Source organism: Arachis hypogaea, chromosome 14 (assembly GCF_003086295.3).
Source record: "Arachis hypogaea cultivar Tifrunner chromosome 14, arahy.Tifrunner.gnm2.J5K5, whole genome shotgun sequence".
Lineage (NCBI taxonomy): Eukaryota > Viridiplantae > Streptophyta > Magnoliopsida > Fabales > Fabaceae > Arachis > Arachis hypogaea.
In genome coordinates this window covers 131,079,152-131,096,228 of record NC_092049.1, presented here as the reverse complement: position 1 = coordinate 131,096,228, position 17,077 = coordinate 131,079,152, and the positions used below count along the sequence as shown (strand labels likewise).

At 33.5% G+C, this 17,077-nt stretch overlaps 2 protein-coding genes across 2 annotated transcripts; one reads left to right on the top strand and one right to left on the bottom strand.

Annotated features, from left to right (window-relative positions):
- Positions 1–6,497: 6,497 nt before the first annotated feature.
- LOC112744187 (mitogen-activated protein kinase homolog MMK2) lies at positions 6,498–11,308 on the top strand. Its single transcript, XM_025793733.3, has 6 exons — positions 6,498–7,113; positions 8,388–8,517; positions 9,155–9,292; positions 9,549–9,881; positions 10,316–10,499; positions 10,808–11,308. The coding sequence occupies exons 1-6, from the start codon at positions 6,944–6,946 to the stop codon at positions 10,981–10,983; spliced, it is 1,131 nt and encodes a 376-aa protein (XP_025649518.1). The 5' UTR covers positions 6,498–6,943; the 3' UTR covers positions 10,984–11,308.
- A 445-nt stretch (positions 11,309–11,753) lies between these two features.
- On the bottom strand, positions 11,754–16,088 carry LOC112744186 (probable polygalacturonase). Its single transcript, XM_025793732.3, has 6 exons — positions 15,689–16,088; positions 15,265–15,603; positions 13,867–13,987; positions 12,986–13,160; positions 12,807–12,877; positions 11,754–12,654 (listed from the first exon to the last, which is right to left on the bottom strand). The coding sequence occupies exons 1-6, from the start codon at positions 15,719–15,721 to the stop codon at positions 11,945–11,947; spliced, it is 1,449 nt and encodes a 482-aa protein (XP_025649517.1). The 5' UTR covers positions 15,722–16,088; the 3' UTR covers positions 11,754–11,944.
- Between the last annotated feature and the right edge of the window lie 989 nt (positions 16,089–17,077).

Below are 17,077 nucleotides of genomic sequence, written 5' to 3'. Positions count from 1 at the left end.
TATTAGGATGACAAGTTTGAATAGCACTAATTACCATCTATGGAAGGGCAAAATGAATGATTTGTTGTTTGTCAAAAATCTACATTTACCCGTATTCTCTACACAAAAACCAGAATCTAAAACGGATGAAGAATGAGAGTTTGAACAGCAACAAATTTGTGATTTTATTAGGCAATGGATGGATGATAATGTTTACAATCACATTGCTAATGAGACTCATGCTAGGACTTTGTGGAATCAAATTGAATCCTTATATGCTTCCAAGTCTGGCAATAATAAATTGTACTTGTTGAATATGCTGATGAATTTGAGATACAAGGAGGGGTCACAAGTATTAGATCACTTGAATGAATTTCAATGAATTCTGAATTAGTTGTCAAGCATGGGACTCAAGTTTGAAGATGAGGTTCAAGGATTGTGGTTGCTAAATACTATACTAGATTCTTGGGAGACATTTCGTATCTCTCTTACTAATTCAGCTCCGAATGGTAAAGTGAGCATGCAACTTGTTAAAGGTGGCATTTTAAATGAAGAGATGAGAAGGAAGACGCAGTATTCTTCGTCACACTATGAAATGCTAGTCACTGAAATTAGGGGGAGAAATCAAAATAGAAGTCAAAAGGGTTGAGATAAAAGCAAAAGCAAATCCAAGTCAAGATACAAGAATGTTGAGTGTCATTACTATCACAAAATGGGTCACGTTAAAAAATATTGCTTTCTTTGGAAAAAGGAGAACAAAGGTAAGCAAGAAAAGAAGGATGATGGTGGTAATAATCGCGTATCTTCTATTTTAGATGATCTTCTTACTGTTGATATTGTTGATTATGAGTACAAGGTCAATCTTGTTTCTGGTTATGAGTTCAGCTGGGTAATTGATAGTGGCGCCTCAATACATGTTACACCAAAGAAGGAGTTCTTCACTTCTTATACTCAAGGTAATTTTGGAGTAATTTTGGAGTGCTTAAGATGGGTAATGATGGCTTGGCCAAAGTTATTGGTGTAGGAGATGTTTGTCTTGAGACTAATATGGAAATGAAGCTGCTACTCAAAGATGTTAGACATGCTCCAGATGTTCGCTTGAATTTGGTTTCAGTTAAAAGGCTTGATAATGAAGGCTTTGTAAACACTTTCGGCTTTGGACAATGGAAGCTTACTAAAGGCAACTTAGTGGTGGCTCGAGAAAAATGTACTTCAAATTTGTATGTGATGCATGCCATGATTACAAAAGGTAGTGTGAATGCAATTGAAAGTAAAAAAGTTTGTAGCTTGTGGCACAGACGACTTGGTCATATTAGTGAAAAAAGACTTAATTTTTTGGTTCGAAATGATGCTCTTTCCGGTTTGAAGAATGCAGAGTTGGAGAAATGTTCTCATTGCATGGCTGGCAAACAAAGAAGATTATCCTTCAAGAAGCATCAACCTTCAAGAAAATCAGACTTCTTGGAATTGGTGCACTCCGATATTTGTGGTCCTTTGAAGGTACGGTCTTTTAGTGGAGCTATTTACTTTATTACTTTTATTGATGATCATTCAAGAAAGCTTTGGACTTCTGCTTTGAAAACAAAGAACCAAGCTTTGGAAAAGTTCAAACAATTCCAAGCTTTGGTTGACAGGCAAACAGGTAAAAAGCTTAAATGTATTCGTAGGGGTGAGCATGGGTAGCGGGTACTCGATTACCCGTTCGAACCCAAACCGAACCAATTAAATTGGTTCTGAAACCAACGGGTAATCAGGTCCAACCCAAACTAAACCGATGACTTTTGTTAGTGATTGGTTCGGATATCGGTTTTGAGAGTGCGGAACCCGAACCAACCCGCGAACCCGATCATATATTAATTAAATAAAAAAAATAAAAAATATATACGGCTTTTCCATTATTAGACAATGATTATTCATTAGTAATATGTTTGGATTTTAATGAGTTTAGTTTTTAATGTATTTGGTGTTTAACATGTTTGGATTATTTCTATTGATGTTACATGTTTATTGTACTTATTGAATTTTTAAGATAAAAATTTGTTTTTTTTAATGAATTTCAAAGTCATCGGGTACCCAATTACCCGAACCGAACCAATCCGTTCTTAATCGGTTTGGTTTGGTTCGGGTATATGTACAAAAAAATACAAATCCGAACCAAACCGAACCAATTATATTTTGATCGGTTCGGTTCTAATTTTACTATAAACCCGAACCAAACTGATCCGTGCTCACCCCTATGTATTCGCACTGATAATGGTGGTGAGTATTGTGGATCATTTGATGAGTATTGCAAGCAGCAAGGCATTAGGCATGAAAAGACACCTCCTAAAACACCTCAATTAAATGGTTTGGCATAAAGGATGAATAGAACATTGATTGAAAGAGTTAGGTGTATGCTTACTGAAGCTAAGCTACCTAAAGTCTTTTGGGGTGAAGCGCTACTTACAGTGGCTCATGTGATTAATCTGAGTCCTACAATTGCTTTAGATAATGATGTTCTGGATCATGTTTGGTCGGACAAAGATGTCTCGTATGGTCACTTAAGAGTCTTTGGATGCAAAGCATTTGTTCATGTTCCAAAGGATGAGAGGTCCAAGTTGGATGTGAAGACAAGACAGTGCATTTTTATTGGGTATGGTCAAGATGAGTTTGGTTATAGGCTTTATGATCCAGTTGAAAAGAAGCTTGTAAGGAGCCGTGATGTAGAGTTTATTGAAGACCAGACCATTGAAGACATTGATAAGGCAAAGAAGAGTCAATCACAAGAGAGCAATGACTTGACTGAGGTAGATCCAGTTCAGCCGCCTCCTTTTTCAGAACTAGCAGAGAATCAAGATCAGGAGCATATGCAACAAAATAAGCCTTTGGTTCCTGATGACCAGGAGATGGGAGATCCGATTGATGCTCCAGTTGATGATGATACTGATAATCAACCTGAGCTACCTGAAGATCCACCAGGTTTCCATCCTAGGAGGTCTACTAGAGAGCGACGACCTTCAATGAGGTATCCTTCTAATGAGTATGTGACATTTACTGATGGATATGTGACCTTGACTGATGGGGGAGAACCTGAATGCTATGCGGAAGCTACGGAAGGCGACGACAAAAAGAAATGGTTTGATGCAATGCAAGATGAAATGAAATCCTTGCATGATAATCAAATATTTGAGCTTGTGAAGTTGCCAAAAGGAAAGAAAGCTTTGCAAAATAGGTGGGTTTATAGGTTGAAGCATGAAGAAAATTCTCAGTGTCCAAGGTAGAAGGCTAGATTGGTGGTCAAGGGCTACAGGCAGAAAATGGGAGTTGACTATCATGAAATCTTTTCACCGGTTTTGAGAAGATCTTCTATTAGGACTTTTTTGAGTTTGGCTGCAAGTCTTGATTTAGAGATAGAGCAGATGGATGTGAAAACTGCTTTCCTTCATGGCGATCTTAAGGATGAAATTTACATGGAACAACCTGAAGGTTTCATGGTAAAAGACAAAGAGGATCATGTTTGCAAACTGAAGAAGAGCTTGTATGGCTTGAAGCAAGCTCCAAAACAATGATACAAGAAGTTCGAGTCTGTTATGGTAGAATAAGGCTACAAGAAGACTACTTCTGATCATTGTGTATTTGTTAAACAGTTTGCTAGTAGTGATTTTATTATCCTTTTGATATATGTTGATGACATGCTTATTGTTGGTCAGAATGCTTCTAAGATTGATATGTTGAAGAAGCAACTTGCAATGTCATTTGGAATGAAGGACCTTGGGTTGGCAAAGGAGATTCTTGGTATAAGAATCGAGCGTGATAGAAAGGAGAAGAAACTTTGGTTGTCATAGGAGAAATACATAGAGACAATGTTGCACAGGTCTCAAATGGAGAAAGCAAAGGCTGCCAGTACTCCTCTTGCTACACACTTCAAATTGAGTTGCAAGCAAAGTCCATCAAGTGATGAAGATAAGAAAGACATGAAAAAAGTTTCATATGCATCAGCCGTGGGTAGTTTAATGTATGCTATGGTGTGCACAAGACCGGATATAGCTCATGCTATTGGTTGTGTTAGCCGTTTTGTTTCAAACCCAGGAAGAGAGCATTGGAATGATGTAAAATGGATAATGAGATATCTTCGTGGTACTTTTAACATGGATTTATGTTATGGAAGTGATAAGCCTATTCTAGTTGGTTACAGTGACTCAGACATGGCAGGAGATATTGACTCTTGAAGGTCCATTTTAAGCTTCTTGATCAACTTTGCAGGTGGAGCTGTGTCTTGGCAATCTAGATTGCAAAAATGTGTTGCTTTGTCTACTACCGAGGCCGAGTTTATTGCCATTACCGAAGCGTGCAAGGAGATGCTTTGGATGAAAAAATTCTTGAAAGAACTCGGGTTTACTCAAGAGAGGTATGTATTATTTTGTGATAGTCAAAGTGCTATATATCTTGGTAAAAATTCTACTTTTTATTCTCGATCCAAACATATTGATGTGAGATATCATTTGATACGTGATGTTTTGGATGCTGAGTTGTTGGAACTTGAAAAGGTTCATACTGATGAGAATAGTTCTAATATGATGACCAAGGCATTACCAAGATAGAAGTTTGAAGTTTGTTGCTTAATCGCCGGATTGGCGGTTACCTCCACATAGTCATGAGGGGGAGATTTGTTGGGTTTTTGGGTTCCCTTCCTATGTGGAGAAAAAGCCCAAATGTTAGTATCCAAACCCATGAATAGTTGAAGTGGCTGAGGTGAATTAGGGTTGAGTGAGAGAGGTCTCATTTGCAAGAAAAACACCAAACACTAGAGAGAAAAGAGGAGAGAAAGTCATTTTCGCACACATACAAAGCTGTCTCCGTAAATTGGTTGCTGCAGATTTTTTAACCGTTGGATCGAGCTCAAATTTGAACATTGTGTTCCACACATCTAGTTCTTTGTTTTCACCGTTCAGATCTTTGATTCGATGTCTTTAGTTGGAGATATTGGCCACGCACAGTAGCTCTATTTTTGTGGTATTTTCATCTTCTTGTTCTTGTTTTGTAAGCTTTGAAACTTGGGTTGTTTGGCTTGTTGTATGCACGTTTTGTGCAGTAATTTGTGACTCTGTTGTACCCTATTTTTTATCATAGCGAAGTTATTTTCCTGGTCTGGGTGACTCGTGATTTTTACTTCTCTCATTGAGGAAGTTTTTCACGTTAAAAATCTTGGTGTGTTAGCTTGTCTCTAATTTTTAGTTTATGTGATTTTTCCGCTGCTATTTGATATTATTGTGCTGATATTAATACTTGTTGTGAGTAGATATTGTTGCTCTTCTAATTCTTGCAAGTAGAGAATTGTGTGTTTTATTCCTATCATGTTTACGATAATATTTTAAAGACAATAAAAATCAATTTAATTAAAAATAATTTAAAAATATTTTATTTTGTATTAGATCTTTTATTTTGCAATTTTTTGGAATTAATTAATAATTTTAAATATAATAAATATATAATTATAAATATTATATATATAAATAATACATATTAAGTTAATAAAGTAACTACCTAATTAAATTGAGAAATTAATTTGGTCTTTGTTATTTTAATATTTTTTAAATTAATTATATTAAGTATATATTAAAAATAATTATTAAATTAATTATTTATATAAAACACATATTAAAATCTAAAATATATTAAAAATAAATTAAATAACACGTATTTTAATACGGTTAACAATACTTATTTATATTGACGAGTCTCAATACAAATAAAACTAAAAAATAAATAGTATATTCAGAAACTAAATTTATAAACAAATATAAAATTTAAAAATTTAATACATTTTTTATGTATTTTTTAAAAAAAAATTTCAAACTTTTGGTATATTTGAAACTCTTTCTAAGTTTGGAAAAATTTTAAATGTATCAGAGAACATTGATATTTCAATTATTTTAACTATTAATTTTAATTAATATATATTATATATATTTTTTATAATTCAGATTAACGGTTAAAACAACTGGAACACCGGTATATCCGATATATTTAAAACTCTTCCAATAAGTTTACTTTAACTTTTCTAAACACATGTTACCTAAATTCAAACTGAAAATAACCAAATTGGTAAGTCTACCACCTTGTTCTAATTCCAAACCACGTTGACTGGAACATTCGCCCATATATACCTCCTAACTTTTAAGCATATTGACTCTTGATTGATACATTTTGTCCCATCTCTTTTTCAAAAAGAAAATTTGGAAAAGTTAAGACAATTCTTTTCTTCACTTCTTAGCATCATAACAACATTTTGATAATCCTTGTTTGTTTATTTAGCTGAATTTAAAAGTAAACACCATATTATGATTTTTTTAAAAAAAGGAATAGAAAATTTCAACAGAAAATGGGAAAAAACCCTAAACGCCCAAAATCAAAACCTTAGTTTTAGATCAAAAGAAAAATACAAAAGCAAACTAGTATCAAATATGAACTCAATTAGTCAATTCTACCTAATATTAAAACAAGTTTCTTATTTGGAACAAAAAACTAACCTCAAAATCATTCACAAAACAAATTCTAAATTGACGGGGAGAAAAAATGGGAGACACCAATGCTTAGAAAAAGAAACCGAAATAGAAAACAGAAAAGTAAAACAAAATCAATGTGCCAACTTGTTCACGGGTTCACACGAGCGTGTTTTTTTTAACACTCCAGTTCCAATAACGTTTGAACTTCAATGTTCACACAAACACACCTAACACACTCTCTCTCTGGGGCACAAAAACTCGTACACGCTCTCTCTCCTCCACTGTGTCCTTTGATTGAAATGTAAAAGACTTTTACTATTGCTCCTACCGACACGTCCCTTCTAAATTCACTACCACCCCATTTCATCAATTTTGCTTCTTCCCTTTAAAAATCATTCCTTTCTTCATTTTCCCTTTGATTCTTCCTCTTTTTCCCCATCTTTGATTCTGAGTTTCTGACCCTTCAGCAGCGAAGAGATATGGCTCTTGAGTCAGCTCCTTCTTTAGCTGACCACAACAACATTCGAGGAATTCCAACTCATGGTGGACGCTATGTTCAGTACAATATCTATGGCAACCTCTTTGAGGTTTCAAGGAAGTATGTTCCCCCCATACGCCCTGTGGGAAGAGGAGCTTATGGTATTGTTTGGTAAGGAACAAAAAAAGATTATTTTTTTTTCTGGGGTTGTGGTTATTTTGTTGGATTGATTTACTTCATCAGTTGGTTTTGCTGTTTGTGAAAAGGGTTGTCCTTTATTGATCTATTTGTTGCTTGCATCTTCTATTTTGGGGGGTATTGGAATGGTTGACTTTGAAAGCAAGGAAGTAAATTGTGATGATAATCGTAAGCATTTTGCTGAATTTGAATTTGAATGTAAGTGGAAGTTTACTCAGTTTAGTTCAGAATTTAGAATTTAGAAGTGGTTTTGTTAGTTATTTCTTCAGGTGGATGGTGTTGTAACTTATATTCAATGCTTTTAGTATTGGGGTTTGTGTGATTCATGAGCTGAATTTGAGCTATTAGCTGGGCTGATTGTGATTCTAGAGTTCAAAAATAGAGTTCAAAAATATACTATTTTTGGTCATTGATTGAGTTTCAGAGAAATACTTGATTGAGATTGAAAGGGACTCGAGATTCAATATGCAATTTATTTAGCATATAGTTTTGCACATTTAGTATTGTGCCTTACATTATCTTGTTTTTCAGCTTAATTTACTTTTGTTTGGAGCTATCTGTGTGTCATAGCCTACAGTTTTCATTCTTCTTTTTCCTCTGTACTTGCCTTTGACTTGTGACAACTTATTTTATTGACTTCAGGTAACCATAAAATGAAATTCTTTTCTATTATTTCCAGAGATAAGGATCTATTTTTATATTGGTGAAGAAGTTGACATACTTTCTTTGAGCGCATCACAGCAGTTATATTATTTTCTCATGTTTGAACTTGGAGATAGGATTGCAAATGAGTGATCATTTTAGGGGGGAAAAATAGTAGATAGATAGATCTAGATAATGGGGACGGAGAGATGCATTCTGTACTGCTATTGTTCTGCTCAAGCCGAAATTTAAATGAGATAAACAGTTCATTTTGATTGGCTTTTTATCTGGATACAAAATAAATTAGTACGTTTTTTATATAGAATTCACTAAATACCTTCTTAAATTTTTTTTTTTTCTTTTCATTAAAGTACTTTTTTCCTATAGAAAAGCCAATCTAAAATCATTCTTATGGTATCTTTGGTAATGTTGACACTGTAAATAGTGCAATTCGTGGTATTTTTAGACTCATCAGTGTAAGTGGATGTATATACTTGTGGATGGTTATTCACTTGACTATTATATTGTCTTCAATGATTCATGTGATTTAGATTCTTCGTTTATAAACGTTGTGATGGACTAATACTATTCTACATTTCCTCCAGTGCTGCTGTGAATGCGGAGACACGTGATGAAGTTGCCATTAAGAAGGTTGGCAATGCATTTGACAACAGAATAGATGCCAAAAGGACCTTACGCGAAATTAAACTTCTCCGTCACATGGATCATGAAAATGTAATTTTGGTTAACTTTTTGTCCGCATTCTTACATTTGAATCTTGTTTCCCTCATCAGTATTGCTTCTTTTCTTTCTCTTTAATTTTGGGATAAGGCAATGGCATTTTTTATCTGTTTGGAAATATGCATTTTCCTGTTTTTCATATGATTTCGTTCTTTTATTATTTTTCTCATATGTTAAAGCTCTTAGTAATGCATTAACCATGTGGCATAATTCATAAATTTGAACTCTAGATAGGATTCAAATTAATATACAATGTAGATGTCTTGGTTTATGTTTTTTAGGATGGAAATTCTTCTACTGAAGCATACTGTTCTGTACTTCCATGTAATGTATCTGGTTTTCATGATCAGATAATTGAAGTTTAGCAACCCAAAACATGCTCTTCAATGTAGTAAATTAGATCATGTTAAGTGTTCTTTTTTGATGTTTGTATGTATGTTTTCTTAGGCATTTGATGGCGGAGTCAGTTTTTCACTTTTTCTTGTGCTTAAATGATAAAATGAATCGATACTTCATGCTTGTTTCTAAGCCGACCAGTCTCTAGCTATATGTTCACTTTGATTCATGAAAGTTGATTGATTGGGATGTTGATATGATGATCTAAATTTTCTTATTTTACTTTCTGGTGAAGGTGATAGCCCTTAAAGACATTATAAGACCACCACAGAAGGAGAACTTCAATGATGTGTATGTTGTTTATGAGTTAATGGATACCGATCTGCATCAAATAATTCGTTCCAATCAACCATTGACCGATGATCATTGTCGGGTTAGCACAACTTCTTTTCTTTTAGGCTTTAGCATATGCATTTTATGGATCGCGTGGATACAAGAATGTTTTTACATTCCTAGGAATTTCACACTAAAAACCTTACATGGGAATGATTTTACAATGCAAGATTCTCAGGAATTTGAAAAATTTTAATGAACAACAGGGTTCCTTGGTGAATTCTCCTTTGCCGTATTTTGGCCCAAATGTAATTATACTTTTTCTCTCACAGCAACTGATAAGGTATATTTTGCAGTATTTTTTGTATCAGTTGTTACGAGGACTCAAATATGTACATTCAGCAAATGTCTTACACCGTGATCTAAAGCCTAGCAACTTGCTACTGAATGCAAATTGTGACCTTAAGATCGGAGACTTTGGGCTTGCTAGAACTACATCTGAAACTGATTTTATGACTGAATATGTGGTTACTCGGTGGTATCGAGCTCCAGAATTGCTTCTTAATTGTTCAGAATATACTGCAGCTATTGATATATGGTCTGTTGGTTGCATCCTTGGTGAAATAATGACCAGACAACCCCTCTTTCCTGGAAAAGATTATGTTCATCAGCTGAGACTGATCACAGAGGTATTAATTTGAGAACTTGGATGAAACTTTTTAATGCTGAATTCTGAATGCATGCTTTAATTTGTTTTTGTTTCTTCCATATATCAGAATTTTGGATCCATATATAATTGTTTTCACTATTCGAATTTGAATTTTTGTGTGACAAAGTTTAACAATCCTCCACTGGATTATCAACATTAGCATTTCTAAGTGGATCCTATGAACTTGAATACAAGTTATGCTTTCTATCCATTACTCTCTCTTTTTTTTTTTTTTTTAACGAAATAAGGTGGAGTAACATATGATGCATACTATCTGATAATTTGCAATGATTGATATAGGCCATGCATCTTTTTGTATAGAATATAAATTCTCTCACACTTTATGTTCGACTTTCTTCTTGTTGAGAAATTTATGTATAGTGTTGCCTTTCTTTTTTATTTTGCTTTTAAAAGCTCATAGGTTCACCTGATGACGCCAGCCTTGGATTTCTACGGAGTGATAACGCTCGTAGATATGTAAGACAGCTTCCACAATATCCAAGGCAGCAATTCGCTGCTAGATTTCCGAACATGTCTCCCGGTGCTGTTGATTTGTTAGAAAGGATGCTTGTGTTTGATCCAAACAGGCGCATTACAGGTAAAACAACCTTCAATGATTTGTTAATTTAGAACAAACAGATTAAAGAAAATTGTCATCAACATCAAGATCATTGTCTGAATTCTTTTCTCCTCTCAAGTTTAAATGTTACAAACTATGAAATTATTATGGCATCTTTGTAATCCAACATTGATGCAAGATTGTAAAACAATTTTCTACCGATAATGTATACAAGTTAAATCAAATCTGAAGTAGTCTTCTATAAATGCAGGATTTATTTATTTTTATTTTATTTTATTTTTTTGTTGGATATAAACTAGTTTGCTTTGTTTTGTGTTGCTTTGCAGTTGATGAGGCATTGTCTCACCCGTACCTGGCACCGCTTCACGATATTAACGAGGAGCCTGTTTGCGCGAGACCTTTCAGTTTTGATTTCGAGCAACCATCATTCACTGAAGAAGACATCAAAGAACTCATCTGGAGAGAATCTGTGATGTTCAATCCTGATCCACCTATTTATTGAGAATTTTGCATTTGACTGTTGCATGTCCATAGTGAAAATACTTCATAACTGATGTGAAACACTTCTTAGGAAGTTGTTAGTATCCACAAGACATGAAATATGTTGGATATGTTGAGATATAATAATTTATTTTTTGTTTTATTTTGGGTAAATTATGTTCAGATTCAATGAGATTTGTTGTTGAGGTGTCTCTTCAGGTATTTGTAGTTTATGTTAGGGATCACACATTTGTGTTAATATGGAGAGAAAAAAAAGGAATAGAAGTTTTCATTTGTAGAGACATAAATTGTGAGACAAAAATGTATTGCTCTAATACTCTTTTTTACATGCTTGCCTGTCATGAATCTTACTAGTTACTAGGATTATTATTTGGCTAAACTGCATTTATTTCTTTACTTATAGTTAGATGGTATTACATAGATACCTTTTTATTTGTAGGACTATACATTAACCTTTCAGATATATAGGTTATATGGCATTTAATGTTTTTGTATTTCTTTAAAGCGTTTAATTTTGATACACTCAGTGTAAAATGTTTTACACAGTCGTGGATGACTATTTACACGGTTAATGTAAACGGTGGTTATTTTGGCAGAAATGACTTTACTAAATTGAACGCATATGTAAAACTATTTTGGCTGAAATGATGTTACGGTCAAGTGCATCAATTCTGTATAAGATCCTCATGTCATGATTAAAAGTTTAAAACCAGCAAATTTCTATTAATATTAGCTTTTAAACTAGCAGGAATATCAAGCCAAGCCATCAAGTTTCATAAACTTGTAGGGAAAAGAAAACCATTTTCCATTTTCATTACTATAATTGCAAGGATCTCAAATCTTAAACTCCAAGCTATCAAGATTAAAAAAGAAAAAAGAAGACAATAAAAACACTTCTCTCGAAACATATAAATATGGTACATAGGCTAAATACACCCCAACCATAAATATAGCTCATGAAACTAGGAAAGTAGCACAGTAGAAGCACATTTCTTAAGCTCCAAGCTATCAATAGGAAGAGGCTCCTGAGGAAAATCACAAGCTGAGATTTTTTGTGGACCTTGATCAGGTAACAAGCTACAAGGTGGAGGGGTAACCCCACTTGTCATCCCTTCAATATCAGCACAAGTCCAAGGTTGTTTCTTGGCCTTTGCAGACAACCCTATTGTCACATTGGCAATGCAAATTCCAGTAAAAGGGTCATTGGATATCCCTTCAAACCTTGCAGCAATGGTAACATTCTCAGCAACAACATCTCTATAGTTAATCCCTTTGATCTCAGGCAATGCATTGGGGTCATAATGGCTATCGGCATGCGAATTGTAGTCGCCGGTCATCTTGAACGCCCATTTCATTGTGTGAAGGTTCATCCGTTTGACATATATGTCCCTCACAAACCCTCCTCTTCCTACCGCCGTCTTGATCCTTACGCCTGATTCTGTTTGGATTGCCGTGATGTCCTCTGCTCTGACGTCTTGGATGCCGCCGGACATCTCACTTCCTAAGGCGATGGTTGCGCTGTATGGTGATATGCATGTTAGTCTTCTGATGGCTAGTTGTTTTGTTGGCCAACCAAATTTTATGCCGTACTCGTCCCATCCACTCTTGACTGCAACACAATCATCCCCGGAAACTATGTAGCAGTCTTCAATTCTTATATTTGTGCAGGAATCTGAAAGGATCAAAATTGAAATGAGATAAAACATTTCAGTACAAAGATTGGTAAATTAATGTATCAAAACACATTGCATCAAAATACATTGATTTAAAGGTGAAGAAAAGTTATAGGAAGTACACTCGTTAATTAAACAAATCTTGACTGACCTGGGTTGATGCCATCTGTGTTTGGAGATGAGACAGGAGCAATGATGGTGATTCCTTGCACAATAATATTGCTGCATAATGTAGAATATTTTGTTAAAGGAGAATTAAAGGTTAAAACTTTTGTTATAATTTCATGTTTTTTTTTAAGCAAAAAGAATTGAATGGAAGTGAGGGGTTACCTGCTGTAAACAGGGTGAACATTCCATGATGGGGAGTTAAGGAGAGTTAGAGTTGAGATTTGAATGTTATCTGAGTACATAAGTTCAATGAGGTAGGGCCTTGTGTACTTCAACTTCTTTCTGTGGAACTGTTGCCACCAAAATGCACCCTGCCCATCAATGGTCCCATTTTCTCCTGTTTACCAAAAACCATCTCAATATTCTTTTTGGTACCTCATTAATATCAATATTTAATTATTTATTCAACAAACATCAATTCATCATCATCTCATTACTCCATTTAGCATATTGAAACTAGGGGTGACCATCGGGACAAAACCAGCCAAACGAGTCCATTTAACTTGTCGAAAAGGCATACTAAACTTAAAAATTGAGGCCACCAAAGAAAAAATACTTGTCAAACCATCCCGCTTAATTCATAGGCCTTGGCATGACGGAGCAAGTCAGCAGGCACTTACAAATTTATATTAATTTTTTTATTTAAATTAGTTTTTGACTTATCGAATTAAGAAATATCGTAGACAATTTAAAAAATAAAAAAAATTTTGTTTTTTTAAATTTACGAATTTTATCAAAAAAAATTTATAATTAATTAATTATCAAGTTATAAATTTTATTTAATTAACTTCATAAAACAAATTTTAAACTTTTCAAAAAAGCCATTTATGGCGGGTTGTCCTTGTCCACCAACAAAACGAAACGGGCTAGAATTTTTAACCGCCTATTTTAGTCTGATCCGTTTATTGGTGAACTTTTGACAGCCTGTTTACCACCCTTAATTGAAGCAAGTAAATTATGATAATTACTAATTAGTACTCTTTTTTTTGGAGATTCAATATTGAATCTTTGTACTTTTTTTTCCTTAAAAAAAAGGTTCATACCTGTGATGATAACATCAGTGAGATTTGTTCCAAATATGAAGCTTTGGTACCTTCCAGCTGGTGCATCTCTTCCTCTACCGTATGATGGGAGGGGCGAAAGGGTTGGCCATTCACTCATATCCTAAACCATTTTATTAAAAATTAATTAATAATTAAAAGAAAACATATGAAAGTGGCAAATTCAGCACATGTGGAAGCTTTTGTCCTACTAAATAAGAAACGACGAAATGACGAAAGTGTAATGGACCACACTATGGCACCGGCAGAGTTGGTGTGTGTATTCCAAAAGGTGATAAGACAATGGTTTTTCTTTTTCACTTTTTTGCTTTCATGAATTATATTTTAGAATATTGTTCTCATATTTTAGGTTAGGCTAAAAGTGAGGGAACTTGTGACACCATTCTTTGCTTCCATCATTTTGTGAGTCACGTGATTCCTTTCATAAAACGTACTATTTCTATTTCATTAAAGGGCTATGTCTATATGATATTGACATTCTTTAATGAAATTTAATGAATTCTACCAAAAATAAAATCAAATTGACAACATATATCATTTCAAAAAATCTTCTTTCCAATTACTCTATCTAAGAGTAGAATAGTATAGGTTGGCTCAATATGCAAGAAAAAATAGTCCAAAAGTTATTTATTTGGCCTGGGAAAATGTTCTAGCCAAATTATATATGGCTAAAATTACATTTTTTGTTTTCGAAATTTTACAAAGAGAAAAAAATATTTCATAAAAATACAAAACAAAAATTTATTATTTTTTTCATAAAAAATATTCAAATCAGACGCAGATTTGTGGTACACTATCAAAGGCAGGGCATATATGTAAATGTGTAGTGAAATAGTGAAAAAGAAACTTATCTTAATATTTCATAAAACAACTAAAGATGAAAAAAGCTTTGTTGGGATGGTTTTTGTATGAAAGTAAAAGTAGTAATATATTTTAATATTATATATATTTTTTAAATATTATATTTTTTTAATTTTTTTAAACACAAATTAGACAGTGTAATTTCTGTACCTCTATAAATTAGATCTCTAATAAATTAGACGATCCAATTTTTATTTCTCTAATTAAATTATTCTACATTAGAAAATAACACTCTAACAGTCTACATTTTAAAAAAATACCATTGTCACTCTAATATCAAAAATAAAAAGTGACATTTAACTTCTCCTAAAATTAGATTAGTGTCACCTTTCATAGAATACAAAAATACTAAGTAATATATAGCTCAAACCCTAAAGAAGATTAATGAATATTTTTACTAATAAAACGGTATCGTTCATAACTTAATCTTAAAAATGGTTAGTTGATTTAATAATTGATTGTGGATTATAACTTAATTAGCCTAGATTAAAGAATGAGTGAAGAGAAAAATTGAGATACCTGAGAAGCAAGAAGAACAGCATCTTTGTCAAGATAGAGTGTGAAGTGGCTGGTGAGGCTAAAACTTCCGGTGAGCCACTTGCCGGCCGGAACATAGAGCTCGGAACCGCCATCCGAACCGTACTGACTCAGATTACTAATTGCAGCTTGAAATGCCTTTGTGTTTGATGTTTTTCCATCACCAACACCTCCAAAATCCGTCAATGATGCAGTGTGTGCCCTGCAGTTTATTGCATTGTACTCAAATGAAGTTGTTACAATCTTGGATTTTCTACTCTCTCCAATCCCTGAACTTAGCATTGTCACAAAGAATAGAGCAAAGATTGCTCTAGAAACTGCCTGCATAAACAATTAAATGATTCATGAAAACAAAAGTTTGTTTGAAAATGAAGAAGTGGGAAAAGGGTGTTACTTAAGCTTGTACCTTCATCATGTGAGGTTTCCACAAGAGCTTCATCTTTAGAAAAATGACCTTTTTAATTTGGATTTTGTTTATGGTGTATTTGGAAGAGTGATATTATGTCAGGTATTATTTATAGTGGAAGTTGTGTTATGACCAATAGGTAGTAGACAATTTTACAACTAATCAGAGTAAATTTTGTGTATCATCCAATGAGCGTGGAAACTAGAGACTTGGAGTGTTAAAATTACTCTCAAATGAATATAGCGAGAGAAAGTAAGAAAAAGGTAATGGTAGATAAAAAAAATCAGTAAGAAATTGTCTTATTTAGCATTTATTAATTGTCGCAACAATTAATGAATGTTAAATAAAGCAAGTTATGGTTGTTTTTGGCTAATTTTCTTTGGTTACCAAATATTTTCATAAATTTAATAGGATTAATAGCTTACTTTATCATTTTAGATAGTCTTTTTCCTTTCATAACAATTTGAATTCGAAAATTTTTTTTTCATTAAACAATTAAGTACTACTATTAATATTGCACACATACTTAGATTTTTAATCAACTATATTAGATGTATATTAAATTAGTTATTAATAATAGTTATTAGTATAAAACATACATAAAAAATAAATTAAACTACATTTACGTGCACATAGTATTTTTGGTTTATGTTCGGTTGCTCGTCAAGATGCGAGGTCGGTTGGGTATTGGATCGAGAGCTACTACTGGTGAGAGGAAGGTTTTCGGACTTGAACGCAAATTTTGCGAAGAAATGTGCTGCTGCGATCGTTCGTGCGTCAGCAGATAGGACTACCTGTAAAGATACTCAAATATTAAAGAAAGTGTCTATACGACGAGACGACTAATTAGGGTAAAGATAACGTATCTTGGGAGAGGGATAGGTCCTTTCCTATTTATACTACCTTGTACTTGGGTGGATTCTCTGACACGCATCCGTCTACCTGAAAGTTTCTGCCAACTGTTCAGGTCTTTCTCAAGAGGTAGAGTAACACACAGGTCATTTTTGCGTATATAAATTAATGACCCATCGGGTCAATAGCCCGCAACATAAATTCCTGACTCTTATTGAGCTGAGTCTGAACAATTTTCAAGAGATTAATCGATATTAAATTCATCTAATTCTTTTTAACTTCAAATTCATTGATATTATTTGATAATACAAAGTTTGATATAATTTTACATTTAAATGATACATTATTATCAGTTTTAACTCGATGCACTTTAGACATTTCAATTGTTACATTAGTTTCTAAAAGTTATGTGGTTTATACTACATAAGCGTTTTGTTAATTCTTAAAGCATTTGCTACTTTTATGCGTAAGAAGGAAGTAATTAACGTAAGGATGCATAACATAGAAAGGAATGAAAGTTGAGTGCAAGTCTTAAAT

What these genes read in the sequence shown, in the direction of transcription:
- LOC112744186 (XM_025793732.3), bottom strand. Translation starts at nt 15,721, where the DNA reads ATGAAGCTCTTGTGGAAACCTCACATGATGAAG. An exon ending in CACTGATGTTATCATCACAG is followed by an intron (nt 13,161 to 13,866) that starts GTATGAACCTTT and finishes TTTGGTAAACAG; the next exon opens with GAGAAAATGGGACCATTGAT. An exon ending in CACAGATGGCATCAACCCAG is followed by an intron (nt 12,655 to 12,806) that starts GTCAGTCAAGAT and finishes TGATCCTTTCAG; the next exon opens with ATTCCTGCACAAATATAAGA.
- LOC112744187 (XM_025793733.3), top strand. Translation starts at nt 6,944, where the DNA reads ATGGCTCTTGAGTCAGCTCCTTCTTTAGCTGACCACAACAACATTCGA. An exon ending in AGCTGAGACTGATCACAGAG is followed by an intron (nt 9,882 to 10,315) that starts GTATTAATTTGA and finishes TGCTTTTAAAAG; the next exon opens with CTCATAGGTTCACCTGATGA. An exon ending in TCCAAACAGGCGCATTACAG is followed by an intron (nt 10,500 to 10,807) that starts GTAAAACAACCT and finishes GTTGCTTTGCAG; the next exon opens with TTGATGAGGCATTGTCTCAC.